The 20,708-nt window shown below is 40.3% G+C and overlaps 1 protein-coding gene and 1 long non-coding RNA gene across 3 annotated transcripts; one reads left to right on the top strand and one right to left on the bottom strand.

Moving 5' to 3' along the window:
- Positions 1-972: 972 nt before the first annotated feature.
- LOC147319230 (uncharacterized) lies at positions 973-9,882 on the bottom strand. Its single transcript, XR_015131534.1, has 5 exons — positions 9,806-9,882; positions 3,129-3,219; positions 2,574-2,768; positions 2,327-2,427; positions 973-1,228 (listed from the first exon to the last, which is right to left on the bottom strand). It is a non-coding gene; the product is annotated as an uncharacterized LOC147319230 (long non-coding RNA).
- prpf3 (PRP3 pre-mRNA processing factor 3 homolog (yeast)) lies at positions 9,777-20,609 on the top strand. Of its 2 annotated transcripts, none has more exons than XM_086311682.1 (17): positions 9,777-10,079; positions 10,505-10,658; positions 11,253-11,383; positions 11,801-11,968; positions 12,083-12,169; positions 12,299-12,561; positions 12,681-12,799; positions 12,901-13,088; positions 13,186-13,352; positions 13,451-13,533; positions 15,772-15,915; positions 16,007-16,106; positions 16,201-16,314; positions 16,434-16,552; positions 19,545-19,622; positions 19,716-19,771; positions 19,870-20,609. In XM_086311682.1, exons 2-17 carry the CDS (start codon positions 10,514-10,516, stop codon positions 20,017-20,019), a joined length of 2,112 nt encoding a protein of 703 aa, XP_086167808.1. In that variant the 5' UTR covers positions 9,777-10,079; positions 10,505-10,513; the 3' UTR covers positions 20,020-20,609. The 2 variants fall into 2 exon arrangements, with proteins under 2 accessions (XP_086167808.1, XP_086167807.1); XM_086311681.1 differs by having other exon boundaries at positions 12,275-12,561.
- The last annotated feature ends 99 nt before the right edge of the window (positions 20,610-20,708 follow it).

Below are 20,708 nucleotides of genomic sequence, written 5' to 3'. Positions count from 1 at the left end.
CTTAGTAACCCGACTGGATTAATCTATATTGTAAATATTTGGACTGATATTTTTGAATTGGTGTGAGAGGTTCATATGTTATTTACATAACTACAAATGGGGTGGGGGGATTTGCATTACTAGACTCCTCCAAAAAGCACCACACGTGAACACAGAGCCACCGGCAGCCAACATGTTACTGCCTGTTTGTTTTTGTTTTTCTCAGTACGGAGTGTACAAACCCTCAGTCACTCTTATCCTGCTACAATACGCCAGATGTTGACTCTTGATCAGAGGCTGGGGGTGTCTTCCACCACACTCCTGTTTTGGTTTTTGGGTTCTTTTTTTTATACATTTGTGGTATGACAGAGAAGCCAATTGCACTTATTTTTCATTATGTCCTTTTTCATGTGTTTTCTACTGCAGCGACCACTGCTTATTGGTCAGAAATAATGTCTTGTTTATTTCAGCTGCCTTCTTCTTTTACTACTACAACTACTTATTACATTTTAAAAGCTGACTGTAGTTCCACCTCGCCTCCCTTCCCCCACTCTGCTGCACTCGTCTGCCCCTGCCCTCTCCTCTCCTTTATCTCCCTCAATCCCGTAGTATATTTTCTTTCTAAACTAAACTCTGTCTTTCACTCAACCCAATTCTATGTGATATTACACTCCTTTTTTTTTAAAATATTGATACAATCAAAGATAAAAAAAAATAAAATTAAAAAAAAACTTTTAATAAATGAAACCAATTTTTGAAAGATGAAACTGCCTGTGTGCTTGTTTACGCAAATCTTCATGCATTTATTTTGTTTTCTTTTGATTATGCAGCTCCCGATTTGGAAAGCAGCTTTTAATAAACAGATGTGTGACTCGATGGGGTGCAGATTTACAGACTGTATATTCTGAAGGCTGCGTGAGTGCACGAGTGAGTGGGGGTGAGGCGGAGACGATGAAGGCAGGAAGAAGAGGAGGGGCAGTGGGGTGGTGAGACTACAGCCTCTGTAATCTGACTGAGAGAGGTAGGGGGGCTGGCTGATCCTCCAACCAGCTGCTACATCAGAGTCCAAACACTACTTTAGCTTATATGTGTGCTCATGTGAGAGTGTTATAATGAGTAAATACCTTCTGGAGGTTAGCAGAGAAAAGTTGGTGGTCTCTGTAGCGCGGTCCTGCATTTCACACGAAAACAATTACCCACAGGCTAAAGTCTGATCTCTGCAGGCGACCACCGAGAATTTTAATTCCCTCTAGAAAAAAAAAATCAAAAGGTGAGAATGAAAAATTGAGTGGCGCGGCGCTGCATCACCCACACCGAACGTGATGAAAGAAAATGAAAAAAATTCTGATAACCCAAACACACACTGGGAGGTTGCTAGGAGTAATGTTATGTAACAAAATGTGAGTTTTACTTCAAAATAAAGAGAAAGTAAAAACTTTAAAGTTATGAAGCTGTGTACTAATTTAACTTCAATCTGTCTTTTTTGTTGTTTTCAAAAAACATTGCTTCTTTTATCCTTTAATATTTAAATCTGGAAGTTCTGATTCTGTTAATTTCACCAATTCTCAAAGAAAAATCTATGACCAGAAAATCAGACGCAACAATAGATGTTACACTGCACAAGGAGCACAACTGTTAATTTCATGTATTAACCATCATTGCACTCTCGTTCTCCTTCGCCCAGCATCATATCCTTAGATACTGCATGCACACCAGGATGAGAGTGGCAAATTTTGGGAGGGTGTGGTTTTGACTTCTCTCTCATGCCATGCGGCACGTATGCATGCATGCATGCGCTGCTCCCCCCCGTCGCACGCTCTGACACACTGACTGGCTGATTTGGTGATGGGCTTGTCTCTGACACAGTGACTATGCTACGTTACAACAACACAGACAGCCCTCCCTGCCTCCACCCTCCCTCCCCCTCGGCCCCCCCTTGTATCCATGCAGTTTTTAGCAGAAAAAGCCCTTGCCCTCCATCTCCCCACCGCTGCTATTCTCCCCCCCTCTTTCTACTCCGGAGGATGGAAACGAGGGGCAAGAGGAAAAGGACGAGAAGAGGATGTGTGGAGGGCACAGGGACGAAACTTGACCTCGCTACAGTTTTGAGAACATTTTTTTTAACAAACAAAATATGTATAATTGTTCTTTTTCTCCCCAAAAAAGCTACATTTGTTTTTTGTTTAATCATTCAGTTGGATTATAATATTCTGTTTGCGCAGTATATTTTCACATAATTAACATTACAGCACTGTTCACATTCAAGTTGTTTTCACTTCTCCGAGCATGTGTTGGCTTAATTTAGCATGTGTGTGTCCATCAATAGGATTGCACATAATGAACTTACTGCGGCTCTTATCCCTTGCTGTGTAGGTTTTAATTGTGGGCCCACATCCTGTTACTGGTTTTAACAAGTTGATGATTTAATGGTGTCCTTCCAGTTCTGCTCTGTGCACATAATGAAGGGAACGACACAATGAGGTGCTTATTCACTTATTCTAAACACCCCTCCCCCATAATTTCACTCCAGTACGACTCGCGTGAGGTGAAGTCACTCTCTGACTTTACAACTACATACACAGCCTCTTACTCACCATAAGTCCACAGGGTTTTTTTTAGTGCAGACTTGACCAAAAAAACAGCCTGAATGCTCAATAAACCTGCCCAATCCTGAAATGGAAATCAGAGACATTTCGAAGTCCCTGCTTCGCCGGAGATCACAGCGGTGACGGGCCCTTGGTGTGCCAGGTTGAAGGGGTTGCTCTGCGCGCCATCTGTGGTCTCCATCTCTGTGAACAACGTAAAGACAGAGACACAAGGACTAAATTTTCAAGGGCGCACGTGTGTCTCATCATGACATTGTGTGTGTGTGTGTGTGTGTGTGTGTGATATTTGGGGCACGGCTCAGCTACAGGCAAATAACATCCTCATCAGTTTCTCTGGCCTGAATGTGTTCTCGGGAGTCTGCTCGCGATGACACCATCCCACACGGCTGCTTAATTATTCAAGTACACTGAGTGAAAGGGAATCACCAGGTTCAGTATACTCATGAGGGGGGAAAGAAAGACACAGATGGCAAGCAAAGAGGGCTATAAATGAGACAAAAGTGAGAGATTAAAGCTTACTCCCTCTGAGTTAGAATGAACCACCTGCACATAAACTGAGATCCTAGCAGCGTATGCTCGAAGTCAAGACAGCTGAGCCCCCTGAGAGTGTATCTTCCAAGATGATTTACAACCCCTGTCAGACACAATGAAATAAAACTGGGTCAGCATGATAAAATATACCATAACCATACAGTTGATGAATCAAAAAGCTTTGTGTGAGAACAGGGGGGATAACTTAACTAAAGTCTTAAACTTTGCTCTGTAGTTAATTTTTGGAGAAAAGCAATAATATACATTAATAGCTGATATCAAGCTCAAAGGCTGTTAAGACTGAAAGGAAACACTTAAGATTCAGCAATAAAAGCTTTGCAGATACCGGACTAGGATTACAAACTAAATACCTGACATTCCAGTAATATAACAGATTAATTCATACAGCTCCCATCGCATGCCCCCATGATGCATTACTCTTGTTTTAGCTGCACAGGCAAATTGAAATCACTGTGTTTGCCAGTGTGGGGTCAGGGCATGCGTGTGCGCATGTGATGCTGTGTGCGTTTTTGTTTTTCCTGTGTGCACTTGTATAGAAATATCTGTGGTATTGTCATATTATGTGCTGAGGTGTCATTACATAATAGAGCTGGCTGGAGAGAGGGAACGGGGGGCGGGGGCTGTGGGGTGTGCAGGGCAGACGGCTCATGGGAGGGATTCAGGTTGGCCACGGGTGGTCGTAGCAGAGTGGGTAAATGTGAGAGACAGTGGTGTGTGAGGTGTTTACTGTCAGGCTCATCATTTGATTATCCACAGATTAAGGTAGCATTATTGTAAATTTAATGAAAATAATTACCCATGTTGGGTTTTTTGTTTTGTTTTTAGCCAAAATCAGAGTTAAAACCGAGAGAAGAGCTTTATATGTAAACCTGGCATTTAGCAACTCATGTACTACTTTTAGGCTGATCAGTGAGAAAGTGAAGCCCAACAATTTAAATTTTTTTTAAAACATATTATTTGGAGTCATGTTAATAAGTAAGTCATGTTTGCTTATTTGTCTCACTTTCCTATCAGAGACGGTACCATAATTACAAAAAAACTCAATAGTTTTGGAGTCTTTTAGCTCATCTATCTTCATCAGACTATCCTTGAACATTCAGATGTCACCCATTGGTTTTGGAGTATGCATTTTGAAGCTTCAACTAGCTTTTTGGCTGCTGACATGTTGCTATTGGTTTTTGAGCAAGACATGACCATATGCGAATGAAATGATGAAGCGTCAATAGTAAGCTGATTCATAAACTGTACACGTGCATGGCACAGACACAAATATAGACTTATTAGTATTAATCAACAGACTAACAACATACTACAATTTCACTTACCAGAACTGAAGCGCAGATGTCTTGGATGTTGATCTCTATCACCCAGCAAACCATATTATGTAATTTTATTAAAGACACCAACCGCAGAGACCACGTTTATTTCAGTAACAATGGTGAAGACAAAACTGCTAGTGCAAGTTTACTTTGTAAACAAAAAGAAGTTTTTGTTGTATTATTCAAATGCCTCTAACCCACAGTTGAGGCTAAATGTACAACATTCAGTTATTTAGCATTATATTTAACTGTAATTATATGCTTCACTCCCCACTGTCCTGCTTTTTTTCTCCTCTATCACTGCATGGATATCTCCAGACTATTTATCTCAGCTTTGTCTTAAACACACTGTTCCTCACATATTTAAGTCACGGGTTCAGAACTTATTATTTGTTTCTTAGTTAATTGCATACAGGCTATAGTAAATTCCTCTCTGGCCTCTGGTCAAGTTCTGTGTTACTTTAAGAATGCTGTTATTCACCCTAGACTAAGTTACGATAAACAGCATTCTTGATAAATTTCCACCTGGGTTCTGTGAAGGACAATTAACTGAGACAGCTCTTCTCAGACTATCTAATGATGTTTTGGCGCAAAGTGCCACAGGAATTGTTCTGTCCTCCTTATGTTGGAACCGACTTTAGCCTTTGATACAATTGCTCACCAGATCTTGCTTGACAGGTTGAGGTATTGGACCAGTGTGTTGGGATCTGCCTTACGCTGCCTTCATATCTTTCTGATCGTTCTTTTTGCGTGCCTGCTTCAAATTACAAGTCTTCCTTAAGTCATCTTCATTTTGGTGTACCTCAGGGTTCTGTTTTGGGGCCCGTATTAATTCTGGTTTACATGCTCCCTCGTCAGCACATTTTGAGCACTTTTAAAGACCTATCATATCACTGCTACACAGGTAATATTCAGTTTTATATCTTTTTTAAGCCTCATGACGTTCGAAACTGCACGTCTTACACTGTGTAAAAAGCTGGATGGATAAAATGTTTTCTTAACTTAATGAGGAAAAAAATGAAATTCTTGTTTGTGCTCCAGAAAAGCATATAACTCTAGGAAACTCTTAGTGCATTAGACTCTTAGTTGATTAGACTATTCCAAGCCTTCCATCAGGAACCTCTGGGCAAATTTAGATTCTGGTTTTACTTTACTTTGGTCATGTTCAGTCATTGGTTCGTTTATGTTTTTATCACTAACGAAATCTGCTGAATTTGAAGGTTTGCTCACTTACAAAGAAATTAACAGTCTCTAATTTTTATCGTAGTTTTATTTAAATGGACAGAGACAGAATATCAATCAAAAATCCAGTAAAAAAAAACAAACACATTACATAAAAGTTATAAATTGATTTGCACGTCACTGAGTGAAGTGAGTATTTGATCCCCAAGCAAAAAATGTGTTACTGTTGGCAAGCACAGTGGGAAGATATTTTTTGTAATAGGTCACCAGGTTTGCACACATCTCAGGAGGGATTTTGGCCCATTCCTCTTTACAGAAACTCCAAATCATTTAGGTTTCTTGGCTGCCACTTGGCAACTTGGACCTTCAGCTCCCTCCTCATATTTTCTCTAGGACTGAGGTCTGGAGGCTGGTTAGGCTACAAAATTACACCATAATCACACCAACATTTGTCACCTTCTCAACAAGCTTCTTGCTGATGGTCTTGTGTAGATCTACAATCTTGTCCTTGATGTCATTTGACAGCTTTTTTGGTACTGGTAGCCAAAGTTGGATAGAAAAAAACCGATTCTGTGTGCAGGTGTGCTTTCTAAACATAGCGAGTTAAGTTCAGGAGTATCTGTAATTGACTGAATGTAATTTGTGTGCCACATGGACACGCAGGCAATTTGTGGGAGGCAGAATTCTGAGTGGCACTTATTTCAGTCAATGGCATGCAAATCAATGCATAACTTTTATGTGATGTGTTTTTCTGGATTTGTGGTTGATATTCTGTCTCCCTCTATTAAGATGAAAATGACCATAAAAATTAGCAACCATGCATTTTTTTGTAACTCAAAGCAAAATGTACAAATTCAGCAGGAGAATCAAATTTTCCCTACGGTACATTTAGTTGACTCTTTGACAACTGAATTCTTCTCTGTTTAACCACGCTTTCTATTGAAATTCTATTATTAATTATATTTTTATTGTCTTTTTTATTTTTGTGTCTTCTACCATACTTTTATATTGCTAGCACTTTATACATAAACATCACTTACTTTGTATTTTGTCACTCCGTGAGGGACAACTTCATTTTTATTGAATGACTTTCTTTTTTGTCTTTAGGTTTGTTTAAAAAGAATGTGAAACACTTGTCTGGTTCCCCCTTAGCGAGGTCAGGCCTCTCCTAGTGTCACTGCAAACTTTGCTCATTGCAACTGCTGTAGTTTGAAGTTTGTTTGGCCTGGCATGCCTGGTGGAAAGCATTGCCTCTGTCTGTCAGGTCCAGCTGCCTGTGTCAGTCAAAGAGTCCATGAACCTAACTCCAGCATCCAGGTGGCTCTATACGATAGTTGCCTGATAGATATTGTTAGAAAAGGGCCAAAACATCCCTCGGGATTAACTTCTTTTTGGAGTGGGCCTAAAGTGGCCACTGGAGGAACTACTGCAGTTTTTGGCACTTCCATGCTGGCATCAGTTTTCAACTCCAGAGGCAGCTACATTTGTACAACACATACAGTGGAACGATAGTCACTGCTACTTGCAAATGTCACTAAATAACTGACAGCCAACAAGGTCAGCAGCAGTTATTCTTGGGCAATATATCAGTGAATACCTTAGTCTAAGGAGCTTGGAAAGAACTTCTTTAAGTTGCTTGAAGACATTTCACCTGTCATCCGAGAAGCTTCTTCAGTTCTAAGGTCAAATGGCGGAGAGTCCCAGATTTAAACCCAGTGGGAGTTTCCCCCCAAAGAGGGACAAAAGGACCCCCTGATGATCCTCTACCTAATCACATGAGCCAAGGTGTGAAAATGGGTGTGGGTCACAATCACCCAGAGTTTCGGGTGAGCTCATTGTGAAACCTGGCCCCACCCTATCATGTGATTTCCTGAGGTCAAATGGCCCAGGGTGTGAGTGGGCGTTAAGGCGTCTGGGAAGGGAACTCAAAACTGATATTATAGATGGCAGACAGCTGGTGTCGTAAGCCATCGCCTCTGTTCAAAGATGGTCGCTCACAGTGGACATAAATGGCTTCTTTCACTCCTCTTTCAAACCACCTGTCTTCTCTGTCCAAAATGTGAACATTGGCATCCTCGAAAGAATGACCTTTGTCCTTTAGATGCAGATGAACTGCTGAGTCTTGTCCCGTGGAGGTGGCTCTTCTATGTTGTGCCATGCGCTTGTGAAGTGGCTGTTTGGTCTCTCCAATGTGTCCCACACCTGTTTTCACACCTTGGCTCATGTGTTAAACTATCTTGCTTAAATGATGGTAAAATACATTTAATTTTCAATTGAAGTAGTTGCTGAATATTTTTCTGCAATTCAGCTAATATATAAATCATTAGACTGTTTCAGATCAAAACATTGCATTGCAACTTGCGTTCAGCAATTTAAACAAAGAATAATTTACGACACTCAATAACCAAAACAAGTGATCAGTAAGACCTTGTTTTTGGGAAAACTAAATATATGACATTCTGATTTTCCTCAAGGTCACGGAGAAAAATGGTATCAAAGTGAAAACAACAAAAGGCGTTTGTTGTGGTGGAAAAAGCATGTAATCAAAATGCCTCAGATTTCCATGTATTATTCTGTGGTCCTAATTAGAGGCTTCCTTTACACTACTTCCATATTCACACAACTTGGGTTGTAGTGTGCTTGTAAACATGGACCTAAATATTAAGTACATGGGTGATGAATCGGCAGATGATGACGATGGAGGTGTGCTGTTTGGTAGGAGTAAATGAATACACCCGTAATGACTAGCTGACATTTTGGTGATAGAGAAAGAGCATGCGTTGTAACTAAAGCATGCTGCATATGCACCTCTTCCTGATGGTTGCACGTAGCATTAGCACTGTGAGCGAAAGCGTGGATGTGGCTTGCTGTAGAGAGAGCGAGTCATTTGGCAGCCTGGTATAGCCTCGGGCTCTCTGCAACTGATTCATGCTCACACTACTATAAGTGCACGCAGTTGACCCACATCATGCAAAGGGAGGGAAAAAAGTCAGGAGGCAGGCGTTCAGGGGAAGGAAATGGAGATCATCTGATAATCTCATGTTTTTACCAGGGGACTGGGTTCACGACTGAGCTGCGGTTAATAATTAGGCAATATTTATGACTAGTTTGAGTTCTGTGAAAATCATTGAAACACTGCGCTTTTAATATGAAGACAAAGCCCTATCATGAACCTTGTAAAGGAGAAGAATGTGAATACTCTCTGCCAAAGCTCTTCTTCAGCTATTCAATTTGGATTTTTATTTGCAATTCAGATCACTCTCTTAGTTCCCAGAATGTAAAACATTAGTTTTAATCCAGCCTTAACTAGTTTTGGTATTTGAAGTTGCCAGGGGAAAGATTTAACCTCTTAACAACCACCAAGTCACTGCTGATCCACTTAGTGGTAGGCTTATGCTGAATTTTACCAGCAAGATAAAGAAGCATAGTCTCAGAAACTAGAAGACATAACCTTCTAAAGCTGGCATCTCACACACATTTAGACTTTACAACTGCTTTGCTATAAGACTTCAATTTGAATGTGTAAACTAGAAGCGTAGAACTGAACCTAACCATAACCCCATTATTCCAGTACCTAATTATTCCTATTACACCTAATGTTCAGCTAGAATTTCTATAAATATATTGCTCTGCAATTACATGATGCCAAAAACTTGAAAGTCATTTAGCTTAGCTTGATTTAAATGGACAAAAGACTGCGTGTATCACCAGACAAATCTGCTAAAATAAATAAATAAATAAATAAATAAATTGTAAGAACTTTTTCTATATATGTTTTACTTCTTCTACCATCATTTTGTGCTGTTGGAGAATTTTCCCTTAAATTTAAATCCAGGATCCAAAGACTGCCGTGCCTCTTATAATATGACCCAAGCTAAATAGGCAGATTCATTAATGTGTTTTCGCTGGTGAAAATGAAAACTGATTGGGGCTTGTGTAAGGTTAGTTGAAGTAAAATGGGCTTGAAAGTGAACACGTCAGGACTGTGATAAAATGCAGTGTGCATAGTCACACCCACAGGACAGTTTTAATTCTAGAAAAACCCTGAGCTATGGGCATAATGCTATAACGACACAATGTTAACGTAGTCAAGGACGAACTTTAACGGATAAATAAATTTCCTTAATCCTCAGATTTTCAAAACTATTTGGGAGAAATACGTTTTACCTTGTGGAGAACATGGCTATTTCCATACATGTGCAGCTAGGTGGAAACACCGCACACTTGAAACGAAACGACTCTGCGAAAAAGTCCACGAAGAAGAAGCTGTATCCATTTCCTGTTCCGGGGCTTGAAACAAACGTCGTGCGGACGCGCGTCTAAACAGAAAGTTTTGCAGAAAACTTGGCACGTTGAGTGTTTTACGCGTCTAAGTCTTCATCGGTTTTCTTTTTACCTCCACGGCTTAAACGGGCTGACTACGACAGAAGAGTAATCTAAGGTTTGTAAGCCTCATGAAGTAGTTATTCCCCGGTGATGGTAGCTCGCGTACAGCGGTGTGCTAACGTTAGTTAGCATCTAACCAGGGAGGTTTGGCGGATGTGATTGATTTAGCAATGTATGTTGCTACGGGCTGGCGCTTTAATTTAATCAGTCTGACTTAACACTCATCAACTAACAAAGTGCAGCAAGGTCGGAGTGACTGACTGTTGATGTGGGAGTTTTTATTAGTTGGAAGCTGGTGAACGTCTGTGTCAGAGCAGCTGTAGCTATGTGGATAAAGGACGGCGGGTTTTGGAGCTCATGTTTGGGACTATCACATTTGTGTGATATATGACTAATTAAGGCCAGAAATCACGAAGATATTTAAGTGATAACCATGCTCAGTAGCGATAATCCATGACATAAGTATTTGATGTTCTGCAGGATTGGAGGATGTCTCTTCCAAAGCGGGAGGTGGAGGAGTTGAGGCCATGGGTAGAACGCACTGTGAAGAAGGTGCTGGGTTTCTCGGAGCCCACTGTGGTGACTGCAGCATTGCACTGTGTGGGAAAGGGACTAGACAAAAGGAAGACCATAGGTAAGTACGGTGAAATATCTCTTATGTACTTAGAGATCTGGTGACGATTCAGTTCAGCCAAAAGTGCCTCTGACATCAGAGGCATATCCCAGGGTGATTTGTTTTACCGGGTTACAAAATGCACCCATCACTGAAGAGAAACGAGTCCAACAGCTGTCTGAAAACCTATCTGGCCTTCTTAGGAGTATTTGGCATGACTACCAAGCTGTGGGTTCTTAACATAGTGCAGACAGCCAGCCCAAAAAATGATGGTGTGAAGATCTGCGATGTAGCTATCAGCAGGGCTTGTTTGCAAAGGTAATAGATTTGCTGTCCAGTTAAAATACTCATGTCATTTGTTCATTCAAATGAAAGATTGTGAGTACAAAGAAAGCTGCCTATTGCTTTTATTTGTTTGGTTGTTTATTTATTTATTTATTTCATCTGTCTGGGAAATAATTGCTCGGTCTGTTAGACTGACTTCTGCAGGTGCTGTAGTTTAAATGTCAGTATTGGGTTTTCATAGTGTGTATTTTTATGTGGGTATTTAAGCCATTCTGTGGTAACATTCTTTTCTTTTCAGAGTGTTAATTATTTCATATTTATCATTCTCAGACCAGCTGCGTCCTTTTCTCGATGACTCTGCTGGAGGTTTTGTAGAGCGACTTTTTGAAGCCCTCGAGGAGAGCCGCAGCACACGTGGGAACAAAGGATCTGGAGAAAAAAACCGCAAGAGAGAACTTAAGGTAGCCTAACATCATAGCAAATGTTTATGCTTTATATTATCATTATATAACTGAATAACTAGATCTGAAGGTGTGGAGTTTTCTGACAAGAAAACTGACTATATTAACACGCTCACATGCAAAAGTGACCTGTGTTAAAGAAAAATAAATACATTACATTCAATGCATGCAGTGATTAGACTGATTGTGTTAAGCCTCAGTTTGATTAACTTAAACCTCAATGTAAACATCCCCTTACACTTGATTTACTCCTACATTAAGCTTAATTGAGGTTTCACTCAGATGGCACTTAACTTTAGTTCTACATGGACTGCACTGACACAATACTGATTATTCTTACGTAAACTTTAATTGCTGCATAAGATATTTATTTTTTTTATTTTTATTGGTGTTTGTGTGTTTGCCGGCTGTACTCAGGATGTGTTTGGTGAAGAGGCTGACACAGGCGCAGCGCGAGAAACTCCCGAGCCAACAGATGGCACAACGGCAAAGAGGAAACGAGTCCCCCGTTTTGAGGAGGTGGAGCAACCTGAGGTGATACCAGGACCTCCATCAGAGAGCCCCGGCATGCTCACCAAAATACAGGTACATAATACTTGGTGCAATAGACAATATATATATATATATGTGTGTATATGTAAGTATAGTCGGTTTATTTTCTTCGTCAGTCACCTCTGAATCCTTTTGCTGTCCTAACAGATCAAACAGATGATGGAAGCAGCCACAAAACAGATCGAAGAAAGGAAGAAACAACTAAGCTTTACTGCTCCAGCTCCTGCTACAACAGTAATGAGATTTCTTTCCCATAAAAATACATACTGAATAAAGAACTGTAGTCTTTTCAGGTTTTAAATTCTATTTAAAACCTTTCTAACTTCTTTCTGACTCTAGCGGTTGCCTGTTCCCACTTCACAGTCACAGCTGGATGGCCCTCCACTCTCTCGACTTCTTGGCACTGCTGGTGCTGCAGCAGCTGGTGGTGGGTCATCCATCGCTCCCTACCAGGCTGCCAGCTTCATGAATGATGCAATTGAGAAGGCCCGTAAAGCTGCTGAGCTACAGGCTCGCATTCAGTCCCAGTTAGCTATGAAACCTGGCATCCTCGGGGTTTTGGGGAACACTGGGCCACAAAACTTTGTGGCACTAGCTAATCTACATGCCATGGGGATTGCTCCACCGTAAGTGATGTCAGACTATAAATATACAATTTTAAAATGTGCACAAGACATGAAAAAAGTAGGTGATGTCTTTGTGCTCAATTGACATTGAACTGCTTTCTCTTTATGTGTAACTACAGCAAAGTAGAACCCAAGGAGGTGAACAAACCGACACCTCTTATCCTGGATGAGAAGGGAAGAACTGTAGATGCCAGTGGCAAAGAGGTTGAACTCACACACCGCATGCCTACGCTCAAAGGTACATACATGGATACACTGATCCAGTATTTGTACACAAACATACACAATGTGTTTTCTTTGTTTTGATATTCCACAAAACATGTTTCTTTCCCTGTGTAGCTAACATTCGAGCAGTAAAGAGAGAGCAGTTCCGCCAGCAGCTGAAGGAGAAGCCCGGAGATGACTTGGAGTCCACATCCTACTTCGACCAGCGTGTGCCTGTTCCTCCAGCTCAGCGTGCACGCAGGACTTTCAAATTCCATGACCAGGGACGCTTTGAGAAGATTGCTCAGAGAATTAGAACTAAGGTTGGTACAACCCTGTCCCAGTTGTTTGAAAGAGAATATTTAGAATTTAAGAAAAAGAAAGTCATCATATGTCTCTTGTCTCTCTTGTATGGATCAGGCCCAGTTGGAAAGGTTGCAGAATGAGATTGCCCAGGCAGCAAAGAAGACAGGAATCCAGGCTTCAACCAAGCTAGCACTGATTGCTCCTAAAAAGGAGATTGGAGAGGGACAGGTTCCCAATATTGAGTGGTGGGACTCTTTCATCCTGCCTTCCAACATAGACATGTAAGAAATCAAAATTTGATCTTAAACATTGAGTTTGCTATCAGGAATGTGTGGAATACATGGCAATAATAATGTTTTTTTTAATTTTTAATTTTAAGAAATTCAGACACAAAATTTGAAGCGTTAGAGCTGTTTGGTGTGACCAGCCTGGTGGAACATCCTGCCCAAATGAGCCCACCAGGTAAGTCTATAGGAGGTAAAATGTGTAAGTTAAAAGAGATTTTGTCCTACAAAATCATTATTAACTGTTAAAAATGTCCTTATGCCGTAATGTGCAGAAGTCTTGAGCCACCACTCAGTTTAATTAATTAATATTAATATATTTAGCTATTAAAATGGTAAATGGGTACAGTGAGTTATTGAAACTTGTGCAACCATACATACAAATACAGTATATTAGGGCTAAACAGAGGCTTTACAATTCTAATAGGCTTGAAGGTCAATATGTGGTATGAGCAACATGCAACTAGTCTTCAGGAAAAGTTCTCCAGGGTTCTTGAAGGATATTCAAAGCTCTTCTTTGGATGTTGGCTGTTTTTGTTCTGCTCTCTTGTCAAGATGATCCCACACTGCTCCGATAATGTTGAGGATGGGGCTTTGGGGAGTCCAGTCCATGACTGATGGTGTTCCACTGTGTCTTTTTCTGTCCAGCTTTTGCTGCATCGGCAGCGTGTTTGTCAGCATTGTCATGCTGAAAAATAAAGCTGTTGTCAGTAACATGCTTTCCAGATGGCACATTCATAGTCTATCAAAATCTCAGCAATTTTCTGTGTTCGTAATTCCATCAGTTTTGAAAAGCTTTCCAGCACCACAGACTGAAATACAGCTTGAAACCATAACAGAGCCTCCACCGTGTTTTACAGATGGATGTAGACACCACCAATGTTCCCTCTAAGCTGCACGCGTGCGCATTTGCGCACTGCTGGCACGGTCTCTGCGCACAGAAAATCTGCATTGCGCACAAAAAAATAATCTAACCTGAATTGAAATTAAAATTAATACTTTAACAATTCTGTTTTGCAGTGTTAGTCAGTAAGTGACTGGCTGCTCCCGTATGGGATTAGAACGATGCCACCTCCCATAGTCCAGCCAACGATGCGATTCACATTCGTATATACGCAGCTAATCAACGTCGTTGACAGGCTATGACAGCGTCCTTATGTGCCGACACCGGTGTTTTAGCTAGCAAAGCGGCTGATGTGGAGTGAAGCCACGTTAAAGACAACGTGTACAACCATTGGAGATGTGAGCAGGGCAGACGGAACAATTGACGGTTTGGTTTTCTTCCTGAATACTATCGTTGTTTATATTTACTGCGGGAAGAAACTCTACAAACTGCGTTTTATGAGGAAAATGCTCGAAAGCACTCTCCGCCTGTGAGCAAAGACAAAACCAAAAAAAACCCACCCTTTCCTATTGGTCGAAAAATGTACCACGTCGACCAATCAAAAAGTGATATGGCAACATGGCATTTAGTTGTTTAGGAAGGGGGAAGTTTTAGGAATGACGGCGGTGTTTTGAGATGTGAGAGATTTGCAACATTTAGCGCAAATCTTGTGTAGTTAGTGTGTAGTGTAGTCAATAGTTTTGTTGTGTGTGTCAGAACAGTGAGGCGACTGCTGAATGTTACAGGAGTGATAAATCTCCTGTTGTCAGGCCTGCAGGTATCAGGCTGTTGTTCTCCTTTATCTCATAGTGGATAGAAATTATTTTTGGAGTGGCACAAATAATTTGTGTGGCATCAAATTTGATGCAGAAAATGCCTTGGCTGCATTTTTAGGTAAACAGCTGCAAAAAACTTTGTTTGCATAACTCAGTTACTTTTTTGAAGAAGTAACTATATAATTAAATTGCCCAACATTGGTCATTATATACTGTATTTTGCAGACAGAGAGTTACATGACTCCATGTAACTTGGATGGATTTGATGCTGGTGTGACCACAAGGCACACGTCTACTGTTGCTCACAGTGGTCCAAGGGACCGTTCAAGGAGTTTGTGTTCGCTCAGACATATGAAAAATTAGAGGGAACATTGGACACCACCTCTCCCCTGATCTTCTCTGTGCATATAGATGTTGATATGACCTAGTCATTTCAAATTTGGATTCATCACGCCATAAGATCTGTTGCTGATTTTCAGTTCAGTTCGTGTGTAATTTGGCATACTTCAGCCTATCCCTGTTTTCATTCCTTATGAATCACTTCTTGACAGTTTGTTCATCTGCTGTAGGTTTTTGGGTTATTTTTATTTCATTGTATTTTTTTAAGAACATACTTGAAAAAAAAAAAGAATACATAATAAATTAAATAATAATTAAAAAATAACAATTCTTAACATAATCACACACCCTTTCAAATATCTTAGTGGTGTTTATGTATCACTAGCTGTTATATATTCCTTTCTTTTTTCCCCTTTAGTTGACACAGATAAGCCAGTAACTCTAGGTGTATACTTGACGAAGAAAGAACAAAAGAAACTTAGACGGCAGACACGGAGGGAAGGACAGAAAGAATTGCAAGAGAAGGTTCGTCTAGGACTGATGCCTCCACCAGAGCCCAAAGGTACGCATGTGCAAATCACCACAATAAATAAAAGTTATTATAATGAAAGATTAAACAGAATTCAACTGATGTTTGCTTTGATTATTTTCAGTGCGGATCTCCAACCTGATGAGAGTCTTGGGGACGGAGGCGGTTCAGGACCCCACAAAAGTAGAAGCACATGTTAGAGCGCAGATGGCCAAGAGGCAAAAGTCAGTAACACAGATAATTTCCATATTTATCCTTTTGTTTATGTTTGTAGAGGCTTTCCCTAGGTTTTGTCTAACATTGCCCTCTGCATTTCAGGGCCCACGAGGAGGCCAATGCAGCTCGCAAGCTCACAGCAGAGCAAAGAAAAGAGAAGAAGGTCAAGAAGTTAAAAGAAGACCTCACTAATGGTGTTCACATCGCAGTGTACAGGTGTGTGTTTAAAGGGAGCAGCGAGCTCATAAGTAAAATACAGTAGTTAATAGTAAAATGTATAATGCTAAGTATGTTTGTTAGGAAGTGTGACTGATTTAAGCATCTTCCCTACTCAGGATTCGAAACCTGCAAAATCCTTCTAAGAAGTTTAAAGTGGAAGCCAATGCCAACCAGCTATACCTGACAGGCACAGTTGTTCTGCACAAAGATGTCAACATTGTTGTGGTGGAAGGAGGTAAGTGATGACACCGACAGATGCCAAGACATGTTTTATTGCTTATTACCCTTAATGTAATAAACAATTTTCAAGTTTCCCTATTCCTCACAGAGTGTTTAGCAAGCGTTTGCAGACAAGTTGGCTTCTTCCATGCAAACTACAGGCAACTGCAGCAGCCTGTTAGTAACCAAAGCAGTCACAAGAATGTTTTTGCTGCTGCACAGTATACCTTTTTGTAACCAGAGCCCCCTTGTGACTCCCAGCAACTGCTGGTGAGTCTCCAATTGTTCTAAGCCTGTGTCACTTAGCCCTTAATGAACAGATTCTTGTATCTATAGATACATGTCTGATTCTGCATTGGTTAGCTCTCATGAACGATCTCTAGGGCTAGGTGATATGGCTTAAAATCCATATTGCGGTATAATTTGAAGCATGTGCGGTAGCGATATATATCGCGATATATATTCTTTTCTTCTGTATAACATATTTTACACACTATAAGGCACACTTAAAATCCTTTAATTATCTCAAAAATTGACAGTGTGCCTTATGTATGAATTCTGGTTGTGCTTACGGACCTCGAACCGATTTTATGTGTTACACGGTGCGCAGAAATCTGTCAAAAATGTTTTAGTACGACTTTGGTAAGCTATGAAGGCGCACTGCTTGATGGATTGCCGGAGTATTACGGCTACCGTAGTCAGAGCCTTGCAGAGTAATCTGGGTCCAAAACTCCCTCTCTTCAGGTCCCAAAGTCAAAAGAACACTGCGGCATCACTGAGAATTAAAAACTGTCTAAATTATTTCATCTTTAATAAAATGATCAGTGTTGCTGCTTTATCAGGTGTAACAATTAAGTTCAACATCCAGGCATCCATGAAAACAGAATTTATTAAACTGAACGGAGTTAGAAGTTAGCAGGAAGTTAGCTTGCTAGTTTCCACCTAAACATGATATGCCATGTTCTGACTGAGAGATTAATAAAAAAAATTAAAACGTACAGCTCTTCTATCACTTCCAACATAAATGAAGACAGAAAAGTAAACAGCAGTCACTTTTGTAGGGTTACTGAAATCGGACTAGCTGGTATATAATGATGTCCTACGTGATCGCTAGCAAAACAGCTACATTAGCATAACATTAGCACAGTGAAGCTGAAGGATGAACGCTAACTTTTCCCCACTTGATAAAAGTTAACGTGAGGGATTCTGGTGGTTAGGGACAAATGCAATTGCATGGCAGGATGCTATAAACGGACCAAACTTCAGTCAGGAGAACAACTGAGATAATCCATCCACAATACGAGGTTAGTCATTAATATACTGCAACAACATGGGAATAGAGCAGCGGCGAGAGAATTCAGCATTAATGAATCAACGGTATGGAAGTGGAGGAAGCGCAGTAATTTGCAAATGATGTTGTTTGTAGCCACTGCAATGCTTTCGACCAAAACAGGTGCAGCTCGATGACACCCTTAACATGCGCTATAGCGGTAGAGGGGTGAAGTCAAAATCTCTACCGTTGGCCAAATTTATATCGTCTCTACCATATACCGTTTATACTGCCCATCTCCATAAAAATTGTACAGCTATATGTATTTCTTTTTATGAAAAGGTTTTTGACTAGAATTCTATTTGTTAAGCTATGCAAATTTCCAGACATTTACTATCTACTTTTGCATGTGCAAATATAGATGTTAGAATATAGAATGAGAACCAGAAATGCAAATAAAAATTGTCTATTCTGCACCTGAAGTTTCTGCAAAGCTCTTTTTAAAAGTAATCTGTAGATGATTTGTTATAAAGCTGCTCGTGAGCCCTTAATTTCTGAAGCAGTACCAGGAAAGAAATTTTGTAGAACCCAATTAATTGCCTTCTACATGATTTCAGTAGTTTAGAACCAAAGGGAACAACTCCAAGAATTAAATGATTACATTCATACACTGGGCTCTCACTAACATTTCACACCCTAGCAGTTAGGCAAATTAGCAGTGGGGAAAAGCTTGTGATTAACACTAGCATCCCCAGGCTTCTACCTTTGGGATAAACACAGTCAGAGTTTAAGGTCTGTTCTATCCACTACTCGGTGTATTACATTTGGGGCTGCTAAAGGATTTCATAATGAAGGTTTGGGATAGACAGCTGCACGCTTTGTGCTTCTCCTCCTCCTCATCTTTTTGGTTGCTCCCTTTTGGGGTCTCCACACCAGATCATCTGCCTCTATCCCTGTCCTAGGGGTCCTCCTCTGTCATACCAACCCTTGCATGTCCTCCTTCATTACATCCATAAATTGTCTCTGTGGGTCCTTCTTTTCCTTCTCTTTGGCCGTGTCATCTTCAACATACTACAGTTAGATTGTTAAGGTCATAAAAAGTTGTCTGAATTGTTTTATGATGTAAGCTACAAGTCAAAAACACGTCAGTCAAGCAATAAAGTTTTTCTTTATGTATTGCTTCTTACCCTCTTCTACATGCATTTTGCTAGTCCATGTCCACAACCTCTTAAGTTTGCATTCATATCCATAGTTTACCTCTTAATTTTTGACATTCGTATCTCTTTTAAAATTATTATTATTCACTATTAGCATTTTAATGATGTATCCAAGTCAAAGTAATGTAAGGGCCTATCTCTGCTAACACAGGGTGGGAGGTGGTGTACAAAGGACAGTTTGCCAGTGCATCATCACAACAAAAATAAAAACAATGAATAAATTAGGAAGCGCTTTCATAAAATATATATAAAGTGATGTACAAATTTACCAGAAGAGCTATTTACTTTGACACTGTCATGGAATTAGTGGCTCCATAGTGTTGGGGTTTATGCGTTTGCCCCACAAATGAAAGATCTGCAGCTTAATCCCAGGAGGAGAGACAAATCTCTTTGGGATTTACAAGTAGTTGGCTTAAAATAGTGCTTTAATGTATTAGACCCTTCATTTCAAAACAATGAATAGAATAAGAAGAGGACTGGATTGGAATTGGGCCTAAGTCTACATTTCTCCTTCCTTTTAGGGCCCAAATCGCAGAAAAAGTTCAAGAGGCTGATGATGCACAGAATCAAATGGGAGGAACACAACAGCAAGAGAGATGGTGAGATTGTTTTGAATTTTGATTCTTTATGCAAATGCAAGCATATACAGTATTTTAGTGAGATGAAAATCTCTCCCTTTTATTCCTAATTAGATCCAGATGGTGATGATGATACGAAGAGGAACAACAAGTGTTGGTTGATTTGGGAGGTGAGTGAATATTTTGCCTTCTGTTGCGTAGTCACTTTTAATTACAATTTGTTTTTTGTGATGTTGCTCAAGTGTAATGATTCCTTTTGGTTCTTTAGGGAACAGCTAAAGAGCGTAGCTATGGAGAGATTAAGTTCAAGCAGTGCCCCACAGAGAGCATGGCCAGAGAACACTTCAAGAAGCACGGCACTGAACACTACTGGGACCTAGCGCTGAGCCAGAGTGTGTTGGAGACCACAGACGACTGAAACTTGTCAGCGGAGTATCTAGTTTCAGTCAGGGCTCTCTTCCTACAAACCTCCAGATCAACAGCCTCACAGCTAGCCAGCCTTCACTGCTGACTGCTGCAGGGGAAAGAGGCGATATCAAGAGACTTGAACATTGAAAACAAGGAACAGTGACCCTGTGTGGATATTTTTGTGAGAATGTGTGACCGATCAGGATGTGTGTAGGAACAGTATGTATGTAGGTCTGCATCAGTGTTCATCTTTTTGGCTAGTAGACTCTTCTGTTAGATATTTCCTGTATTATTAAATACAGTCTGGCAGATTGCATTATGTTATGGAAATCATTACATGAGACATGTGATGAGATGACGAGAAACTGTCAGGTTATGTAAAGATTGAAGTTTGGTGAAAATAAAACTGCTTTGACTAAAGCACTTCAATAAAGAGATGCCCCACACATTTAGAGAAAACTATCTTTCACAGTTTAAAATGCCTCAATGTGTTTAGTTTTTTTGTTTAGGTAAAAGGAGGAGTTTGACTCAGTTGTTGCTATAGTTCTCTGTACAGTGACCATCTCAAATAAACCAACTTTAAGCGCCGCCTCCACCATATTTTCTGTAACTGAATTATTTTATTAATATATAAACTATATATTAGGTTTTGGTAGTGCACTGTTTTCTTTTGCGCTTGTGCTTGTAGCTCTAGTTTTG

This window comes from Aulonocara sp. 'chitande type north' Nkhata Bay, linkage group LG11, assembly GCF_057382095.1.
Source record: "Aulonocara sp. 'chitande type north' Nkhata Bay isolate Kocher_YH1m ecotype deep benthic linkage group LG11, A_spYH_male_GT1.1, whole genome shotgun sequence".
NCBI classification, from domain to species: domain Eukaryota; kingdom Metazoa; phylum Chordata; class Actinopteri; order Cichliformes; family Cichlidae; genus Aulonocara; species Aulonocara sp. 'chitande type north' Nkhata Bay.
The sequence above is the reverse complement of the archived record's forward strand: the minus strand, read 5'-3'. Positions and strand labels throughout refer to the sequence as shown.